Source organism: Meriones unguiculatus, chromosome 7 (assembly GCF_030254825.1).
Source record: "Meriones unguiculatus strain TT.TT164.6M chromosome 7, Bangor_MerUng_6.1, whole genome shotgun sequence".
Taxonomy (NCBI): domain Eukaryota; kingdom Metazoa; phylum Chordata; class Mammalia; order Rodentia; family Muridae; genus Meriones; species Meriones unguiculatus.
The window spans coordinates 19125706-19146560 of record NC_083355.1 but is presented as its reverse complement, the minus strand read 5'-3'; the positions used below and the strand labels follow the sequence as shown (position 1 = coordinate 19146560).

The window sequence follows — 20855 nt, the reverse complement described above, 5'->3', positions numbered from 1 at the left end:
GGTGGTTTCATCTATTGGCGAGTGGGGCAGGGCTCCATAACAGGGTCATAACGCCAGAACTAGCAATGCTCCCTGTGGGAGTGCACGGGGCCACAATTTAGGACGTGTGTGTGCCTGTGTGTGAAGGCTTTGGTGCATCTGCAGGTGCCTTCCAGATCTGACTCCTCCAACACTCTCTCTGTCCCTAGCAGAGCCCTTTGAGGGTGTGCCTGGTGGACATTTGCCCACTGCAGGCCCACCCAACTCCACTGTGACTCAAACTGTAGCCCAACCTTCGTGCCACAACTGGCAAGTAGGCAGCACTGCCCCCCCCACCCTGGCATGCCCTTTGGGTGATGGCTCCTTGCTCTCTCTCCAATACAGTGGGCACAGCATGAAAGGGCCTTACTACCACATGGGCAACCTTTCACCCCCATCCTTACCTGACTGGGGCCCCCTAAAGTGGATAGCTTTTAAGACAGGGCCTCTGGCTGGCCTGGAACTCACTGCAGACCAGGCAGGCTTCAGATTCAGAGATTTGCTTGTCATCAACTGGCCAGGGCTGGGATTAGAGGTGTGTGCCACCATGCCTGGGGTTTGCAGGATTTTTTTTGTTTTTTTAAAGACAGAATCTTGTTAGGTAATCCTGGCTGGCCTGGTATTTGCGGTAACTCTTCCTGCCTCAGCCTCCCAAGTACGAACTTACAAGTGTGGGTCACTGTGTCTAACTGGGGACCCTTACGTGTACACACATACCCCGAGACACCGCGGTCACAGCAGTGCACAGAATGTCATCTTTAGACAGGGAACGAACAGGGCCGAGAACACGGCCTGGCCCAAGATCTCGATTTGTCAGGGCCAAGCCACAACAAACATAAAGGGGGATACAAAGGAGGGGCAATCGTCAGATTTGGTCTTGAACTTGGAGGTGGGCGAGTGGTGATCCTGGGAAGGGGAACAGCAGGAGGGTGAGGACAGCCTGGACAGGGCTGGGAAGGCACTTGGCTCACTCAGCCTTTCAGCGGCCCAGAGGCTGTTCCTGGTTGAGCCTCTGGAAGAAGCTTTTGCCAAACTCATAAGTGCTGATCATGATGGCACACGAAGGCGCAGCCTTGATGATCCTTGGGAGGAAGCCTGAGATGGGAAGACAGACCACGGTGAGGGGTCCAGGTCCCCTCACACACACAACACGGATGGACAGGCTGCGTGTGCTCAGACAAACACCCACCTGCAAAGAGTCCCCTGGTGCCAGATTCGGCCTGGATTCTCCGAAGCAGGAGCCAGGTGGAGTCAACTCTTGGGGGCTTCACTGCAGATTTAAGGCCCGGCTCAGTAGGCCCCGGTTTGCGCCCCTGCCTGCCCTCCACCTTCACTAGCCCCCTCTCACCTCTCATAGCCTCCAAGGCCCCCAGTGCCATCTGTCGCTGTGTCTTCACCACATCAAAGGGTAGAGTAAGGGTGGCAGCCACCTGGTCGGGTGAGGAGAGGGCCCAGCTCCATTCCCAGACCCAGATCTCAAGGGTGGCCGAAAGGCAAGCAAGCTCCCGGGCAGGCACTGCGGGGTGGGGACCTTCTGGACGTCTCTCCTGACCCTCACTCGGGATGCTGTAGACACCTCTGGTGGCCTCACCCCCCAATGCAGTGAACTCACCATTCCTGAGATGCCACCGGCTACAAAGCTGACCCCCACAGATGTCTGGTCTTTTGGTCTTAGCCCATTCAGCCAGCTCCTCACCAGCTCGTAGTTGAACCAGTACAGAGCTTGGGAAATAAGAGGCGCTCAGTAAGTGAGGGAGCCAGGCTCCAGACTCCTCGTCTCCCATAGCCATCCCAGGTGCAGGTTCGCCCGCTCCGTACCGGGTCCTCTTTAGGACTTACTCCGGGAAAACCTAGGCAAACCCCGTCCCTGCTGGGCCCACCCTTACACAATGAGGAAACCCAAGGCTCAGAGAAGTGATGTGACTTTGCAGCCATCAGTGACGAAGGAGGGACTCCCTTGAACGTTATCTAAGAGCTCTTTACCCTCGCCCTGAACCTGAGCGCCTACCTGAGAAGGGCACGTCTCGGAGGGCTGTGGGACCCCAGCCCAGCCACAGTGAGCGCCAGCCTCCCTGAGCCACCGCAGCCTGAACACAGGTAGCTAGTTCCCGGTATGACACGTGCTGAGCCTGCAGCTTGGTCCGTACAAGCTCCAAGGGGCTGATCACTGTCACGGTGCCCACTGGGTAGGAGGAGGGTTGGTTCGATAGGGAAAGGAGGTCAGGCCAGAGATGCTATGCATTCGAACCCAGCTCTTGCCTCAGGATCTGAGGGTTTGGCATATTCCCTGGGACTGGGACCCAGGTGGGGGAGAGGGGGATGACACAGAGGCAAGGGCCAGTGGGTACTCACTGCGGGCGAGGGCACCAGCCACCATGGGTGCATAGAGGTCAGAGGTCAACGACTGACCACACAGGAAGGCCTTGAGTTGGTCATAGGCTGTGAAGTAGACGGCGGTAGCTGGTACAGTCATCACCCTGGGATAGGAAAAGAGGCCAGAAAAAAAATCACTTAAGAGCTCCCAAACCCTTCAAGCAACCCCTTTCCCACCCTGCCAACGGGGGTCATGAGAAGAAAGCATCCCAAGGCTGGGGTACTCACAAGGTGGCTGGGAGGCCGCTCCACAGGGTCCTGGTGCCCTCATGTCTCACAATCTTCACAAAGGCGTCCTGACCAAGACAGACATGAACAAGGTCTGTGATGGACTGGCTCGGGCGCAGCCTGGCTTGATGCCCTCAGCCTCTGCCCACAGCCCTGAGAAGAGCCAGTTAGCTCAAAACATGCCAGCTCCCCATTAAAGGCTCCTCGTCACCCTTTAAAACCTTAGGGAGGTAACTGGGCATTAGTGGCACATCCTTTAGTCCCAGCACTTGGGAGGCACGGGCAGGCGGATCTCCGTGAGCTCGAGGCCAGCCTGGTCTACAAGGTGAGTCCGGGACAAGAAGGACTATTAAACCCTGTCTCTCCCCACTGGACAACCCCCCCCCCAAACAAAAACAAAAACAAAAAAACCTTATGGAGGACTAGGATGCAATTCATTAGTAGAATACTCTACTAGCACGTATTAAGGTATTAGGTCTTAGTGTTTATTCTTAGCATCAGGACCAAAAAACCCTTCTGAAAGAACAGCCTCCCAGGCAAGCCCCTCCTACACTGTGCAGCCATCCACCTGCTTTGCATTCCCCATGTCTGCAGCCTAGCCAACCTGAGTCCCTCGGGTACACATTACTGCTGCTCCTTACCAAGGTACCAGTGAATCGTGTAGGATCCTGAAACCAGGAGGCACAGCGAGTACCATTTGGGCACAGGTACAGGGGCTCCAGGACACCATTGCAGTAAAGGAGGCACTTCCCTGGGGCTTGGAGAGTGGAGGGTGCTGGGGAAAGGGAACGGACTTTAGGATGGGAGGGCCTGGAACTTTGCTGGGTGACATAGCTGGGCCGGTATGTGGATATTCCTGTATCGGACAAAAGGCTGGCTAGTGTGGCCTAGAATGATGTACTATGTATGACCATGGGCACCCCACGAACTCTAGGGGCACTGGAACACTTCCCTGGGCCCTCCCAGGAGCCTGGGGCTAGGGGCACTCACATTTGGTGTAGGAGAGACTCCAGAATCTGGAGAGAGGTGTCAATTCTGAAACACAAGTCAGCCCTGGTGGTCAGGAATGCCCCCTACCCCCAATCCCATCTCTGGGAGATCCTTATTTATTATTTTCTGAGACAGAGTTTCTCTGTGTAGCCTTGGCTGGTCTGGACTCCCTTTGCAGACCAGGCTGGCCTTGAACCCACAGAGATCCGCCTGCCTCTGCCTCCCAGAGTGCGGGGATCACAGGCGAGCGCCACAGTGCCGGGCTGGGAGATCCTTACTTTGGCAGGCACCTCCCCTCCACCCGGCTCCCGAGGCAGGTACTCACCCCCTGCTACTGAGGGCCTCTGAGACTGAAGTCGGACCTTCACCACATCCAGCGGTGTCACTGGGGAAGGAGGAAGGTGTGACGTTTCCCTCAGGACCTCACTCGCTCCGTTCTTCACCAGAACCAAACCGCCTCCAACCTCAAGCCCATATCCACCCCCAACTCCCCAGGTCTTACTGAAAAGGGAGGTGACCACAGCCCCAGCTCCCGAGGCCACCATTTGCTGAAGGGGGCTAATGCCCCCAGGATCCTGATTATCCATCTTGAAGTTTCAATCCTGAAAACAAACCACAGTCAAATGGGGCTCACTCCCTGACAAGAAAGGCCTGGGCAGAGACAAGCATGAGGTGAGGCGCTCTGGCACTTCAAGAGTGCACTCAGCTCACCCACAGCTTGCCTCCGTAACCTTTGAGATCTGTAAACGTGTTCAGTTTGCCAAGAGGGAAACCAAGGCTCAAGAGATGCGGTGACCTTCAAGGTTACGTCATTCGCTTGGAAAGAAGCGATTTCCTCAGCCACATGCTTACTATGTACCTCTGGACTTGAGAGACCAAAAGATCGAAACACCTGAGCCTTGACCCACCAACCAACATCTGGGCGGGCACACGAGCGACCTGGGCGAGGAGAGGTGGACTGGGGCATCGAGAGAAACGTGTAAACAAATCTAGTGATCGAGAGGAAGGTTCACCTTCCTTCCCGAGATTGCTGGCCCTCCCCCACCGTCAGCCCGGCCCGGCCATGAGGCCTGAACGGAAGGACACACTCTGCCTCCTCTCTCTCTTCAATACAAGCCGCGGGCTCAACCGAGGCGGAAGCAGAGACGCGGTAAGAAACCCACTCGGCCGCACTCCATGCCCAGGCCCAGCAAAGGGGCGTCCGGCGAGGCCCATCCCTTCCCCCAGCCTCGACTCGTCCCCAAGCCGGGGACCCTCGGAGAACCCACTCCAGTCTCGACCCACGAACCTGGCTCTGAGCCGGTGCTTGAGGCGCGCCACGCCAGGGGCCGGGCGGGCCCATAGCGGCTCCGCGGCCGGTGCAGGGTCCGCGCGCGCCCGCTCCGCACAGCGGCCGCCGGGAAGAGCGGTGGAGCAGGCCCCGCCCCCGGCAGAGCCGAGCCCCGCCCCGCGGCCGAGTGGCCACGCGCGCGGAGTGCAACGGGGCCCGCCCACCGCGTCCCTCCCCCTCCCCGTCCACCCGCGCGGGCGGGGCCCGGGGCCCCCGCGCTCTTCGCGGCCCCGGGGTCAAGGTCGCCGGCTGCACGGCGGCTGCGCGGGGCTGCGGGAGCCTGCACCCCGCGCTGCGCTACCCCGGGGGTAGGGGGGAGGTCGGGACCCGCGATCGCGGAAACTCTCCCGACCGCGTGGGCTCCTGCCGCCCCGCGCCCCTTCGCAAAGGCAGGGGCCGCGGGGTTCGGCTCTTGAAGGTCATCGGGGTGCCCAGGCGGCGATGGCAAGCATCCACCCGCCGAGTGCCGGCGCCGGTGGCGGGAGTTTGCTGTTTCCGGCGAGCGCGCGGGCGGGCGTGAGTGTCCGCCTCGGCCGCGGCTGGCGGGACGAGCTTGCAACTCCCAGGGCATGCGTGCAAGCCGACCCGGGCCAGCCGCGGGCCTCTGGGCAAGGTTTGCAGATTTGCAGGACCGCAGGCTCCGGGGACACCCAGTGTGCGCAGAGCGGGCAAGAGAGCGAGTGTTTCCTGACGGGTCCGAGGCTTTTAGGGCTTTTTAGAGCTCGAAGCTTTACTTATTTTTATTGTTTATTATTATTACTTTTTTTAAAGACGATCTGGGTAGCCTTGGCCGGCCCGCAGCTCCCAAGGCAGAACGGGCTCTGTCGAAACTTGTCCTTTGTAGGTCGCTACCGACCTAGGCGCCCCACTTTACGGAGAGCGACGGACTCCAGACTCGAACCTGCGCCCCTACCCTTCCAGGTGCTGGGTGGGCTCGCGTGCACCCGCTCGGCACCCGACGCCGCGCCGTCCGCCTCGCCTCCAAGGACTTGAGCATGAGTCCCGGGGGGAGCCTACGCCTTTAAGAAGGATGGGCCGCGGCCTCCACGTCGCCGCCTTCTCCGCCCCTCGAGCCCCAACTGGTCGCGGACCGCGCTGGGGCCGCCCAACCAGCCCGGCCAGCACGTGGATGCCGACGGGCCGACCGTGCTCTTCCCTGGGAAAACCCGGTCGGTCGAGCCGTAGCTCGCGACTCCTGTCGGAGGGCGGGGTAGTCAGGGAAGCAGCCAATGAGCGAGACGCTGAGGGCGGGAGCTGCGTCCCGGGTTCGGGGTCCGGAATAGCCTGGGCTGCGCAGTAGACCCTCCCCCGCCCTCCCCGTTCTTCTCTCGCTCCGGACCTTGTTTAAAAGTGACCCGAAAGTCGTCAGTTAAGTTGGGGACGCCGCCCCCGCTGAAGACCTTTTCAAAGTTAATGCTTTACCAAGTTTCAGACCTGAGAGTTTTTTTTTTCCTAGTCTGCAGAGGAGAAAACCGAAGGCCTTATGGGTAATCTTTTTCTCCCTCTTTCCTTCTCCCTTTCCTCTTCTTATTGATGATTTGGAGTTTTGTTTTGTTTTATGTTTGTTTTGACACAGGGTCTCAAGTAGCCCAGGCTAACCCTAAGCTCCATGTTGAGGGAAGGATATCCTTGAACTCCCGATCCTGCTGCCTCCCAAACGCCGAGTTTACAGGCATGAAGGATCCACATTGGTTCTTTGTCCACCCCTTGTCCCAACTTCTGGTCGCTCAAAAGAACCTGCCCTCCCTGAGGTCGGCCTGCCCCAGCAACACCCCTCACGTGACTCAAGTTACTGGCTTGCACCGTCCAAGGCAAATCTGCAGCCTGGAGAGGTTGTGCGAGAGCGCTCAGGCGTGAGATTCTCACCCATGAGGTTGGCAAGGCGGGACGAGAACCTTGACCGACCTTAGAAACGCCCAAGCCCTGGCTAGAGCTGCAAGCCGGGAGGCCTGAGGAGGTGGTGGCTACTGGCCCAGTTCACCGAGTGAGCCACACTGAGTCCAGTGGGCCCTGGAGGCAGCATGTGGCCATCATACAGACGAAAAGGCCCAAGCCACCCCTTTGCACCGGAGAGGGCTGGCAATGGCAGCAGCAGATGGTGGTGAAAAACTGGTGTCGATCCTGCCTGGCGGCTAGGAGCTACTTAGGAGGCTGAGTTTAGCTGGGCAGGCCCAGGGGCGGGCAGGAGCCGGGAACCCTCCCCCAAGGCCCGTGGAAACATGGAGCCCAAAGCCAGGACCCCATCAGCACCTCTCTGTCCAAGGGCCACATTGTCACCGTCTGGTGGAACCTTCCAGAGGCGAAGTGCCGGACTTCTGTCCAGCTACTGACTTCTGTCCCACTCTCCTGAGAGAAATCCAAATTCCAGGCCCAGGGAGGACCAGGGAACCTAAGGGAAGGAAGGGGTGGCAAAGTCACAGGGAAATGGAGAAAAGTGGGCCCAGTCATGCCCTGTGATGACGCGGGAACAGCAGCCTCAATTATTTATTTATTTATCTATTTATTCTGGTTTTTTTTGAGACAATATCTCACTATGTAGCTCTGGCTACCCTAGAATCCACTAAATACACCAGGCTGGCCTCAAACTCACAGAGATCCATCCATCTCTGTCTCCCAAGTGCTGGAGTTGAAGGGTGGGCCAGCAGCTTTGATTTTAAGTAACACACGATGCGATGCGTTCTTTAGTTAGTGAAGGAAACCCTAAGTCTCAGATGAGATGGGGGGATGGGGCAGAGCAAGCGAGCCGACCAGAGACAATGCAGCGACTGATAGTCCGGGTGATTGGTGTATTGACGCTGGTCACCTCGTTCTTTTTGCTTGTTTGTTTTTTTGAGACAGGCTTTCTCTGTGTAGCCCTGGGTCATTCTGGACTCACTCTGTGGACCAGACTGACCTCGGAACTCAAAAGTTATCCCTGCCTCTGCCTGCCTTCACCACCATGGCCTGGCTCATTGCCTCATTCTTAACAACCTCTCTGAAGTTCTTGAAAGGTACCTAGGATCAGAACCAGTTAGTAGAGAGCTGCTTTTGTTTATTTTTATCTTATTTTATTTTGAGAGAGAGAAAGGATCTCACTGTGTAGACCAGGCTAGCCTAGAAGTCACTATGCAGACCGGGCTGGCCTTGAACTCTCCGAGCTCCATCTGCCTCTGCCTCCTGAGTGCTGGAATTAAAGGCGTGCTCCACCATGCTCAGCCTCCAAGGATGGTTTAGTTTTGAAATTTAAGGCAAATGTTCATCTAAGGCTGTAGCTCAGTGTGGGAGCACAAGACCCTGGGTTCAATCCTCAGCACCATCAAACAAACACACAGTGTAATTACCCATCTCAGACCCACTGCCAACATGCTTTCCTGTTGGTGGCCCGAGCAGGGGTGGTGTGTGGCTGAGTCCCCAGTACTTCATTTGCGACACCCTACCCTGAATGCGTCCTGCAGAGACGTGTCCCCCAGAAGCCCTTCCGGAACTGGCCTCCATTCCGGCTTCCAGAGAGCCGACTGCTGAAGCATGGATTTAGGAGTGTCTGTTTGCATGAGTCACTTTAGGGACTCATAGTAACTCTCAGCGTTCTAAAAGTCTAAACCCTGACTCAGCCAAGCCACTTGGTTCCCCCTAGCCAACCGATTTCACAAGGACAAAATGGTAGACAGGCTGTCCTCGGTTGGAGCGGAGCCTTGTTTGCAGCAGCGGAAACTGACCTTACGGAAATGCTAAGTTCACGACAGGCCTGTGATCCACCTCACACTCCCTGAAAGAGTCAGAGATCTGCATCCTGACGTAAAACAATATCAAAGGCAAAACGTTCGGGCTGGGAACATGGCTCCATGGTAGGGAGCTTGCTTGCCCAGCACCTGCGAGGTCCCAGGTTCCATCCCCAGCATCGGAAACCTGAAAGTCGGACAAGCAGGATACTGGACACTTGCACTTAGCAGGAACGCCACTGCCCCCTAGGGGACATTTTTTAAATATACGAGGCCAGTGCCGCTGTGGATCTTCAAAAGTAATCGGAGTTTTGAAATGTCCTGTAGTGAGTAGAACATTCTGATACAACATGAAATTTCAACAACAGCACAAAGAAAAAGAAAACTCCACATCTCTGTTTTCCTAGGAAATCACATGCATGAGTAAGTTGTTTATGGTTATCAGAAGTAGGTAACAACTTCATCCCAACTTCTTGTGTATGTATGTCTGTGTGTGCAGGTGTTGTGTGTGTGGAGGTCAGGGGTCAACCGAGGATGTCATTCCCCAAGCACTGTCTGCTTTATTTTTGAGACAGGTCATCTTACTAATCTGGAGCTTGTCAGAGTAGTCTAGGCTAACAAGCCAGTGATCCCCGCCCCCTCCTCCCCAGGGCTCTGCCTGTCTCTATCTCTCCAGTCCCAGCTTTATCCATCCTTTTGCTGGGGGTCAAACGCAGGTGCCCGGGCTTGCAAGAGCTTGAACTTTATGCTGGTTTCTAAGTGCTGGCTTTGAACTCTGGATCCTCCTCTCCCCCCCCCCCCTTGCCTGAGTTCTGGGATTGTAGGCTCCTGCTATACAGTTCACCCATGGGTGTTTAAAGGAAAGGTAGAGAGCAGTGTCCCAAAGCAGGCTCTGGACGCTGGAATGCATTGGGCAGGCCCCTCCCTGTCCCACACAGTGCCCGCTGCCTCTGGGAACTGCGAGTTCCAGTTCAGCGTGTGGTGTTCACTGGGCTGAGACCCTCTCAAGAATTTAGCAGTCCCTTTTCCAAGCCCATTCTTGAATAAGGCCGGAGGAGGGGAGGGGAGAGGGGGGCCAAGAAACAAAACACTAACTGAACTTCATCACAAAGGTTTGTGTTAAAGATCTGGGGAGAGTTTACCGGGAAGGCTACTGTGATGAAAATCACAGTAAGTGTTAGCAGGACACATTTGCTGTTCTGGTTGGACTGGCTCTGAGGTTTGTTTTGATTTGTAATTTTTTGAGACAAGGGCTCAAATAAAACAGCCCAGGCTAGCCAGGTGGTGGTAGCACACACCTGTGATCCCAGCACTCTGGGAGGCAGAGGCAGAGGCAGGCAGATCTCTGTGAGTTCGAGGCCAGCCTGGTCTACAAAGTGAGTGCAGGACAGCCAAGGCTACACAGAGAAACCCTGCCTCAAATAACCAAAAACAATAACAAAAACCCAGGCCAGGCTGGCCTTACTCTACTCCCTGAGTAACTTGAACTCCTGGTCTTCCTGCCTCTACCTCCCAATCCTTGGGGCTACAGGTATCCACCACCACTGCTGGTTTATGGGGTGCTGGAACCCAGGTCTCCTACATGCCGGTCAAGTACTCCCTAACGGAGCTACAGCCTTAGCCTGCTTATCTGCTTGTAGAGACAGAGTCTTGCTCTATAGCCTACTTAGCCTTGAACCTAACATCCTCCTTCCTCTGCCTCCCCAGTGCTGAGTTACCCCATATGGCTAAGCCCTCGCTTTTTACAAACACTGAAATAGGGTGAGCCCAGCTGGCAGCCTTCCCAACAGGTGGTGGAAAGCCTGATGCACGGAGGACAGCTTTCTCCTCTAATTGGTTGGCCTGTCTCCTCCCCAGGCTTCACAGGAGCTTGATCTTTGACCTCTTCTCCCTCTCCCCACCAGACTGAACCCAGACCTGTGTCAGGCAAATGCTCCCCGCCCCCACCCCCAGCTACAGAACCCCAGTTTCTTCAATAGACGAAAACATTGATACTCCTGAGTCCTGCTTCCTTCTCAGGGATGCTGGGGTCTCAGCGGAGAAAGGCGGCTTGTGACCTGGAAAGCTCCTGGCTGCATCCCTGCAGTTTTCATTCCTCGTCTCTGTCTGGGCTCCTGGGGATGATGCTAAGGTCTGGGAAGGGTAGCCTCCATGCCTGGGCACCAGCCCATTGCTTCAGAGACAGAGCATGAGGTTAGTCATAAGAACCCTTTGATGTCCTAAAACCAAAAAGGTCCCTCTGCTTTTAGTGCGCTGTTTTACAGGATTTCTTCACATCCATTATCCCATTTGAATGTCACATGACTGCGTGGAGAGTATGCCAAGGCTGTGTGGGCCCATTCCAGGAAGGAGGAACCTGAGTTCCTGGCAAATTAGGTGGTGTTGGGTAACAATTTCCCGAGTTGAAACTTTCTGGAGGTTCCCTAAGACTCTAAGTAAGGCTCCTTAAACCTCTGGCCCCTGAAACTTATCAGATTCACAAAGCTCCTCCCTCCCTGAGGATTAAATAAGCAGTAAAGGCTGCTGAAAGGAGAGAAGAGGAAGGGGGGCTTGTGGAACAGAGAGAGGGGTTGGAAGGGGAGGGGAGGAAGCGATTCTGAGCTGTTAAATTGCCTTTAGGCTGTACAGTTCCAGCTTTTGTGAGTCATCACCCATGCTGGAGCAGGCTTTCGTGCTGCAGCTTCGACATCAGGACTCCCCGTCAGTAACTCCTACAAACTCCTTGGTTTACCAAGTCGTGCTTTAGTGGTGTTAAGTTGACCCGTCATGAGTTTCCTATTCAGGGGGAGTAGATGTTTCTTTCTTTTTAATTAAGTAAGTAAGTAATGTACATTGGTGTTTTGCCTCTGTGTGTAAGAGAGTCAAATCCCCTGGAGCCGGAGTTACAGAGAGTTGTGAGCTGCCATGTGGGTGCCGGGAACTGAACCCAGGTCCTCTAGAAGAGCAGTCAGTGCTCTAAACCTCTGAGCCATCTCTCCAGCCTGAGTCGATGTTTCTTTATGTCTTTCCAGGAACAGTGTCCCACAATACGAATGATGCCTGACAGTATTGGCCGGCCCAAAGATGAGGTGGAGGGGGTGGCTAGATGGTGCCTGCACTGGGTACCGAGACATGGACCACCCCCAGGGGAAATCCTGCGTGGTCTGGGACGGAGTCCCTCCTTGCTGTATTGGTGGTTGTGGAGGGCCGTGGGACGCAGCTACAGACAAAGCCAGCCTGAGAGACAGTCCCAGATGCTCCAGGTAACTCGGAAGCCTCCAGCACCTGGATGCAAATGGCCGCTTGCTAAAGCAACACACCTGTGGCCAAGCTTGATGAGCTGAGTTGGATCACCAGGACTCGCACTGTGGCGTGGGCAGTTGCTTGTTAAGCTGTTTTGTTATGTTTTCACCTGGGGAAGTAGTTCTTGAAAAGAGGTTAGGTGGATCCACACCTTTTTCTGTTTGTATTGATGTCACTTGCTTGCCTATAAATAATGAACCCTGGAATACACCCACACTGCTTCAGTCAGACTGACAGCCCTCTCAAGCCAATCCCATGTGAAGTATGATTTGTCCTCACTTCCCCACTCGGGTACTGTTGGACTCTGCCAGCAGGTCTGGCAGGTTGGCGCCCAAACAGGGACCTGGGATACGGGGGAAGCAGTGAAGGACAGCGCAGTGTTGATGAGTCCGGATCGTAAAGAGGCGTGGTGGGAAAAATTGAGAGTAAAAAAGGGACAAGGAAGTAGTGTCATGTTTTTTTTTGTTTGTTTGTTTGTTTGTTTGTTTTTTTTGCGTGGTCTTTAATTAGAGACATTCTGTTTCTGTAGTTCGAGACAAAGAAAGTGAAACTTTCAGGGTCAGAAAGAAAGAGGAAAAACAAACAGTAGGCTTCGAGACAAAATAAGATTAAATAAACCATCGGCTCCTCCTGAAGAGTTCTATGTCTCTTCTGATGATGATAATTCTTTGTTAGAAGAAGACTAAGGATGACTTAGATCCTGATGAAGTTGCAGAGCTGGAGGATTCTGAGAGATATCCTCCCATTCAGGCTATGAGTGTTAAAAAACTTGAGCCTTGGCAAAAGGAAGTTAAGAAGTTGGAATGACGCTTGGAGGAAATAAACAGGAAATTGAATTAAGGATTGGGGAAAACGAGGCTCAATTCCCCCACTCCAACTCCCTCATTGATTACAGGCTTGGATCCTCCTCCTGGGATGGCTACAGTTGCTATAGCTCAAAACAGGAGTGGGCCTTGTCCTTTGCCCACTGCCCAAGCAACTGTATCCCCATGACAAGCATCTTTACAACAAGCTGTGCAGAAAGAAGATATAACTGAGTTTTATGGTTTTCCAGTTTTAGAACAACCTGACAGTCAGGGTAATAGGGTGAGAGTCCATGCTCCTATTCCTTTTAAACAACTAAAATAATTAAAAACTGCATGGTCTCAATATGGTCCTACAGCACCTTCTACTCAAGCTCTGTGAAAATCTTTGTCTACTGAGGCCCTCTGCCCAGAGGCTGAAAGCAATTAACAAGAGCATGCTTATCAGGAGGAGATTATTTAATACGGAAATCAGATTCTGCAAAGCACTGTCAAGTTACAGCTGAACTCAATCAAGCTCAGGGAGTTCCTATAATTTATGACATGCTTGCTGGGGAAGGAACCTATAGGGAAACAGGAAAGCAATTGGATTTTGATGTGGCAGTTTATGCTCAAGTGAATGCTGCTGCCCGAAAGGCCTGGAATAAACAGGTAGACAGGTGGAGCATTTGTCTAAAATCTGTCAGGGACCTGATGAGTTATTTCAAGATTTTGTGGCAAGATTAATGCAAGCAGCAAGCAGACTTATAAGCGATGAAAATGCTGGATTATTACTGGTAAAACAATTGGCTTATGAGAATGCTATCAGTGCCTGCCAAGCAGCTTTGAGACCCTTTAGGAAGAAAGGAGATATTTCTGATTATATTAGGCTATGTTCTGACATTGGGCCATTTTATACTCAAGGAGTAGCTATGGCTGCCACCCTACAAGGGAAGACTATTAAAGAGGCGTTATTTCAGCAATAGAAAGGCCCAAAGAATGGAGTATTGGAAGTTGTTATGGCTGTGGGCAAGTGGGACATCAAAGAAGAAATTGTCCTAATAATGCTGGTAAGAAAGGAGGAAATCAAAAGAAACCTGGTCTATGCCCAAGATGTAAAGGAGGAAAGCATTGGGTTAATGAATGTAGGTCTAAAAGAGATGCTTCAGGATACCCTTTAATGCAGGAAAACAGGAGGAGAGTCCAGCCCCGGGCCCCCGCACGATATTATGGGGCGCTACAGAACTTTGTCCCCTCAGCCAAAAAATCCATTCAGGACCTCAGTAGAGCAACCAAAGGTAGCGCAGGACTGGACCTCAGTTCCTCAGCCTACACAGTATTAACTCCTGAAATGGGGATGCAGGCCCTACCTACAGGAGTTTATGGCCCGTTACCTAGGGGGACTGTAGGATTATTACTAGGAAGAAGTAGTACTACAATGCAGGGAATTTTAGTAGCTCCTGGGGTAATTGATGCTGATTTTGAAGGGGAGATAAAAATTATGACACATTCTCCAAATGGAATTTCTGTAATAAAGCAAGGTCAAAGATTAGCTCAATTAATATTGCTCCCTCAAGTTCAGACAAAAAAATGCAAGTAAGAAGGATGGGAAAGGAGATGCAGGTTTTGGATTCTCTGATACTAATTGGTTACAAGCTATCGGTCCCAATTGACCTGAACTGGTGTTACAAATTAATGGAAGAAAATCTATAGGGTTAGTGGATACAGGAGCTGATGTCTCTGTTTTAACTGCTGATCAGTGGCCTAGGCATTGGCCTAAACAATCCTCTATAACACAATTGTGAGTAATAGGACAAAGCCAGTGTCCTAAATGAAGTAGTGAGGAGTTAACTTGGAAGGATGAAGGACACGAGAGAACTTTTAAACCATACATTGTTCCTGGCCTTCCTGTTCATCTGTGGGGTAGAGATGTGATCAGTAGCATGGGAGTGCAGCTTTACAGTCCTAGTAATGTAGTCACCAACCAGATGCTTAATCAAGGATATTTCCAAAGATGATGATGCCCAAGTGAAATGGAAAGATCCGATTACTGGAAGATAGCAGGGCCCTGGCCCTGTGTTAGTATGGGGAAGAGGGCATGTCTGTGTTTTCCCGCAGGACGCAGAAGGAGCCAGACGGATCCCAGAAAGTCTGGTGCAATTTGCAGGAAATGCTCCCCGGAAGGAGGATGTCGCTGCTGCGGAAAGTCCTGATGGTGAAAGGACGGTGACCTTAGCTCCTGATTCACCTTTGTTTCATTCTACTCAAGGGAGAAGAAATTGTGCAGATAAACTTTTTAGATACAATGGGACTGGACTTGATTTGTCTGATAATTAGGACAATTCTCAACAAAATCGGGAAGAATGAGAAAGAGGACTATGGGACTTTGGTCTGATTCTGGTTTTCGGCAGACCAACACAAGCTTGCTGCAGAATGCCTATGTATGTTTTCCTTACTTTGTTGTTTGTAATGCTAACATTTTTATACAAATCCAAACTTTAATGTTTCTTGCCATTAATGTAAGCCAACAAACTGTATTTCTAAGCTTTCAAATGGACAGCAAGTTCTGGTTGTTAGATAGCCTTCTCTTATGGTTCCTGTGCGTGTTTCTCAGGCTTGATATTCTGATAAGGGATTATGAATGCTAGAAACAGACCGAAAAGAAGGGTTGGATTAATTATTGCAGGTATTATGGTCCTCCTGGCCATCTTTTATAGGACTTAGCTCATTACTCATGTTAGGACTGTCTCCTGCAAGGGATAATTAAAACCTTCATCAAGCCCTTCTGGAATGTTAAAGCTGATCTGCGTAAGATTAAACTCCAGTGTTTACCCTAGCGGAGGTTGGTAGTCAGAGAGGGGAAGATTTCTCTGAGGTATATTCAACCTAAGACAGGCATGAATGCTGGAATTCATGTACCAATGATGGGTAAGACTATATCTTTCAAGAGAGACAACCTAAGACAGGCACAATCTTCTGCTCCATAGCTCTTAAGCTATGGTCTTTTAAAGTTAAAAAAGGGAGACCTGTGGAGAGCTGTGGGATGCAGCTACAGACAAAGCCAGCCTGAGAGACAGTCCCGGATGCTCCAGGTAACTCGGAAGCCTCCGGCACCTGGATGCAAATGGCCGCTTGCTAAAGCAACACACCTGTGACCAAGTAGTTTTTGAAAAAAGATTAGGTGGTTCCACACCTTTTTCTGTTTGTATTGATGTCACTTGCCTATAAATAATGAACCCTGGAATAAACCCGGGCTGCTTCAGTCAGACTGACAGTCCTCTCAAGCCTGTCCCGTGCCGTGTGAAGTATGATTTATCCTCACTCCCCACTCAGGTACTTTTCGATTCTGCCGGCAGGCTCCGGCAGGTGATCACATAAACCCTGTGGTGGATGATAGGACATGCAACCAATACCTCATTGTGGGGATCAGGAACCGGCTGGAAGGGAACTGAGAGGCGATGGAGCCCACGCAAAATCGGGGGAATCAGACTTGGGGGACCAGACTCAAGGCGCAGATCTGACTTTATTGTGCATAAGCCTTTTTATGATTGAAGGGCCAATCAGACCATCCCATGCCAGCCTCAAGCACCAGTAACCATCAATCAGGTTGGTGTACTATGAGGAGATGAGGTGGGGGGGCAAGGGGCAAGGTCACCGCAGGAGACTTCTGTAAAGAAGGGGGGAGCAGTCACCACCCTGGTCTCAGATCCATGTTGAGACTTTGCTAGCGTGCTGGAGGTCCCCAGTGGCTCAGCACTGTGTGCAGTGGATTGGGATCTCACGAGGAGTTGTCCGAGGCGAGCACACCTCCCTCCCCATTTCCTATCGGCCTCCAAAGGATTATGTCGACGTGTCAAGAGCTAAGAATGAAATGTCTATGAAGGAATCCAAGGATGGCCATCATCCTCTGCTTGATGTGGGGGTGTCAGAGGAGCAAGAGGAGAATCCAGAGTTCAAGGCTATCCTCACTCTCAAAAACAAAACAACCTTCAAGAAATGCATAAGTCCTGTGGTCTTCCTGCACATAACACTTAGAAACCAGCACAGAGTTCAAGCTGTAATATAAAGGAAAAAGATAAATTTCCCTGTTCTTAGGGTCCAGTGTGGTTTTATTCCTGAAAAATTCAACAAATAGCAAATATTTTTATTATAATTAAAGCATTGGTTTTATTGACGTGTACAAGTGTTTTGCCTGCGCACCACGGATGTGCATTGTGGATGGAGGCCAGAAGAAGGTGTCCGATCCCCTGGGACTGGACTTATAGATGTAAGCTGCCAAGTGGATGCTGAGACTCGAACCCTGGTCCTCTGGAGGAGCAGGGTACAGGGATGTCCTTGAAATAGCTGGTGGAGTAAAGATGTATTACAGGGGGAGGGAGGGAGCTACAGGGTGGATACGAAGTGAATAAACTGTAATTAATAAAAATAAAAATTAAAAAAAGGTATTACAGTCGCTGAAAGCAACACACATGAGGTGATGTCGAGCAGGCTGTGGTGGCCGCTGTGTGAGCCTTGTTGTGGACCCAAGATGCTCAGCTGAGGCTCAGCTGTCTTCCCAGGAGGCAGGAGACAACAGGGGAAGGACGCACAGTTGCTAACCTCCGCCTCCAGGTTGGCTTCTTAAGTGGAAAGTAAAGTAAAAAGTGATGGTGGTGAGATCAAGGTGCCGCAGCCAGGGGCTAAAGGGCCTCCACTGCGAACCAAAAGGTTGGAACTTGTGGGACGAATCAGATAACGAGGAAAAAGAGAGAGATGGCAAAGGTGATAAGAGAGCCTGCCAACCTGCGACCTACAGAAAGCAGGACCCTGGTTCGGCCTGCAGACCGAGGCAAGGCAGCGAGGGAAACAATGGGAGTCAAGAGTGTTCTGTCAATTTGCTTGCGTTGAAGGAGTGTGAAACAATGAAAGACCCTTGCAGCCTGGCTCCTGAGGCTGTAGGGTATAGAGTGTCCTAGTTAGGGCTTTTATTGCTGTGACGGGAAAAACAAGACAAAACAAAACAAACAAAGCACCATGACCAAAGCAAGATGGGGAGGAAAGGGTTTGTTTGGCTTACAATTTCAGGCCTCTATTCAGCAAGGGAAATCAGGACAGGAACTCAAATGGGGCAGCGTTGTGACGTCTGGGTTTATGATATGAACACATTTTTGTTATGATCCCAAGTGGGGGAATTTTAGTTTGTCTACTACGCCTGTTAATTGTCTCGTGCGCGGCGTGGTCTTTGCCAGCTGGAATGAGCCGAATTCTGAGGACTTTGGGGGATAGAAATATGGCAGCCCAGAGGAAGAAGGGGCGGTCACTTGGAGGAGGTGGAGGAGGGCAGCTTGCTGCTGGTTCGTCCTGCTGCTGCGTGTGCCGGCTTGCTGGTTACCTGGACTTCTGGATTTCCTGAAGAAATTGGTATTGCTTGCTCATCAGGGCTTGTTGAGAATGATTTCTTATAGAACCAGGACCACTAGTGCAGGTAGCACCACCTACAATGGGGTGGGCCCCTCCCCCATCAATCACTATTTAAGAAAATGCCTACAAGCCAGGTAGGTGGTGATACACTTCTTTAGGCCCAACACTCAGGAGCCAGAGGCAGGTGGATCTCTGTGAGTTCAAGGCCGGCCTGGTCTACAATACACAGGAAAACCCTGAATGAAAAAACCAAAACAAACAAAGCAAAACAACAACAACCTTCCAGAGAGAGAGAGAGAGAGAGAGAGAGAGAGAGAGAGAGAATGTCATACAGGTTTGCCTACCGCCCAGTCTCATGGGTCATTTTTGCAATTGAGGTTCCCTCCTTTCAGATGACTTTAGCTTGTGGCAAGTTGACATGAAACTATCCAGCACATGAAAGCAAATGGGCTTGATCTGAGTGCTTTGGGAATGGAGAAAAAATTATCCCCCCTGAGACAAAGGCTGCAGAACCTGAGAAAGATCAGTCCCTGGTGGACTGGCTCATAGGAGCCATTTAGGACACTTGGCTGTGGCTTTCTGAGGTTCCCATAAATATCAGTCCCTGGGAGATAATGAAGGAAGGACGAGTGTTAATAAGAGAATTGGGCACAAGAGAGAGGAGATACTTGGTGCCCAGTTCTCTGGGCTGGATGTCCTTGTGTGTACAGGAGAATTAAAAGGCTGGTTGATGCAGGCTGGAGAGATGGCTCAGTGGTTAAGAGCAGTTATGCTCTTGTAGAAGACCGAGGTTTGGTTCCCAGCACCCACATGGTGGCTCACAACTGTCTCCAGTTCCGGGGTATCTGACGCCCATCTCTGATCTCTGTGGGCACCAGACATGCAACTGGTTCACGAACACAGGCAGAACACACAGTTATATTTTTTAAAAAGGGTTTTTAACGCAGCCGGATGAAGTGGTGCACACCTCTAATCTTAGCATTCAAGAGGCAGAGGCAAGTGGATCTCTGAGTTCCAGGCCAACCTGATCTACAAAGCAAGTCCAGGACAGTCAAGGCTACACAGAGAAACCCTGACTCAGAAAAAAACCAAACCAAAACAAGTTTTTAACCCACTGATTCAACCAGGGCTTTAAAAATGGCACTAGGGTCTTTAAGTGACTTTGATGAGCCCCTTGGTGGGACATGATCTTTGAAGCAGGAACTCTGGCAATGCAGAACAACATGGAAACTAGATTTATGAACTACAAAAAGAAACAAGAAACTACAAAAAGACAAGACAGAGAAAGAGATTGGAAGGGGCTACCCAAAGGCGGATGTGGCAGGATTCCTGTGGAACTGAAGTTACTTCAAAACAAAACAAAACAAAAACCTGACAATCTGGGCCTGGTGGCCCACACCTTTAACCCTAGCACTTGGGAGGCAGAGGCAGGTAGATCTCTGTGAGTGCAAGGCCAGCCCGGTCTACATAGAGAGCTCCAGGACAACCTCAATTACATAGTCTGCTGCAAAAGAAAATGAGTCAACAGGAAGCCAAATGCTATAGTAGGAAGCCTCTGAAAGACTTTAAAACCTAATCAGCAGTTCATAAAACCGTCCTTGGGTGTAGAAATTATTTTCTCCAGAGCATGAGGTACAGTACTCTGGGCAGGGGGTAGAGATTTTTAACCCAGGCTAGGGTCCTTTCAGCAGTCTGGTATGGCTAAAGGAAAGGCAAGGGCTACTGTGCTGGCCAGAAGCCTGTCTGAACAAGGGAACTGGCTCCAGAAGCAGGCCTGACAGGTTACAGTGCAGACTTTGGGCCTGAGCCAGACTAATTGGGCAAGCTGTCCCTGCTGACATGACCAGAGTAGCCCTGAAGCAACAACAGTACCCCAGGACGAGGAGGCAAGACGCTTAAAGAAAACGTCCACAGATTCCTGGGCTAGCATCTCCCGTCCATGCCACTGTTGTAAACAGGGTTTTGTTTTGTTCCCAGGTGTAGGATATGGGGCTGATTCAGATTGTCCTCGGCAGCAAACCAATTGCCCGGTGCAGGCTCCAAGAAGGGGCCCTTTGCCAGCTGCAGATAGTTTAAATCTTTGAGGACGCTGGAGAGGAAGTAAATACCAGGACCTGAGAAAGAAAGGGGGCTCTGAGAAAGAAGGCGACTGCTGGTGCTTCCTCCCTGCTGCTCCCGATTGCGGTTGAGGCAGTTTGACTAGAAGAAGTTAGAGCTATCTTAAAGTGAAGATTGACTTTCCCTAACCTGACAACCCTAACCAGCAGAAAGCAGCTAAAGAGAACTCCTTCCCCTCGCCCCACTAACCTTGTTTCTCTCCTACCCAGTATTGGGGTGTTGGAAGGGATTGGGGTGGAGAAGGGAGGAAGAGGCATTAAGAAACTGAAATGAAATAGATTTAAAAAGTCAAGAAATCGGTCCACTGGCCAGGTTGCCCTCACTTCCAGGGCTCACGCTGGCCACCGGCTGCCCTTGACCACAGTGGGCCTCCAAAGCCTGGAGGCCACAGCAGTTCAGGGACATGGGAGCCCAGACCCCTCAGTGAATGTAGGGGAGTGCTCCACACACCCATAAGACTCATGATGTAGGTGGGGACTTCCATCAACACCCACGTCACTGATCTGGTAGTGGCTACAGAGTCCCGGTGTCCTTAGATGTGACGCTGGGGCAGCACCAAGAGGGACTGAGTCCCCAAGCTTTGGTCAGAGTTTGGGCTCCCCCCGCCCAACTTTAGTGGAATTAGAGTGGATATCA

General features: G+C 51.8%; 1 protein-coding gene and 1 long non-coding RNA gene across 4 annotated transcripts; one reads left to right on the top strand and one right to left on the bottom strand.

The window, feature by feature from the left end:
* Positions 1-750: 750 nt before the first annotated feature.
* Positions 751-5053, bottom strand: Slc25a39 (solute carrier family 25 member 39). Of its 3 annotated transcripts, XM_021642752.2 has the most exons (12): positions 4898-5053; positions 4112-4211; positions 3935-3994; positions 3610-3654; positions 3261-3394; positions 2620-2687; positions 2371-2495; positions 2027-2200; positions 1631-1740; positions 1367-1448; positions 1208-1288; positions 751-1113 (listed from the first exon to the last, which is right to left on the bottom strand). In XM_021642752.2, exons 2-12 carry the CDS (start codon positions 4194-4196, stop codon positions 998-1000), a joined length of 1080 nt encoding a protein of 359 aa, XP_021498427.1. In that variant the 5' UTR covers positions 4197-4211; positions 4898-5053; the 3' UTR covers positions 751-997. The 3 variants fall into 3 exon arrangements, with proteins under 3 accessions (XP_021498427.1, XP_060242612.1, XP_060242613.1); XM_060386629.1 differs by lacking the exon at positions 3610-3654; XM_060386630.1 differs by lacking the exons at positions 2620-2687; positions 3610-3654; positions 3935-3994; positions 4112-4211; positions 4898-5053 and having other exon boundaries at positions 3261-3349.
* On the top strand, positions 4365-15959 carry LOC132655122 (uncharacterized). The gene is made up of 3 exons (XR_009592760.1): positions 4365-4759; positions 6516-9060; positions 11649-15959. It is a non-coding gene; the product is annotated as an uncharacterized LOC132655122 (long non-coding RNA).
* Positions 15960-20855: the final 4896 nt, after the last annotated feature.

Bases quoted from the DNA above. Each gene is read 5' to 3' on its own strand.
- Slc25a39 (XM_021642752.2), bottom strand. From the start codon at position 4,196: ATGGATAATCAGGATCCTGGGGGCATTAGCCCCCTTCAGCAAATGGTG. The intron at 2,688-3,260 runs GTAAGGAGCAGC...TGTCTTGGTCAG, and splicing joins CACGATTCACTGGTACCTTG to GACGCCTTTGTGAAGATTGT. The intron at 1,289-1,366 runs GTGAGAGGGGGC...TTAAATCTGCAG, and splicing joins GGCCTTGGAGGCTATGAGAG to TGAAGCCCCCAAGAGTTGAC.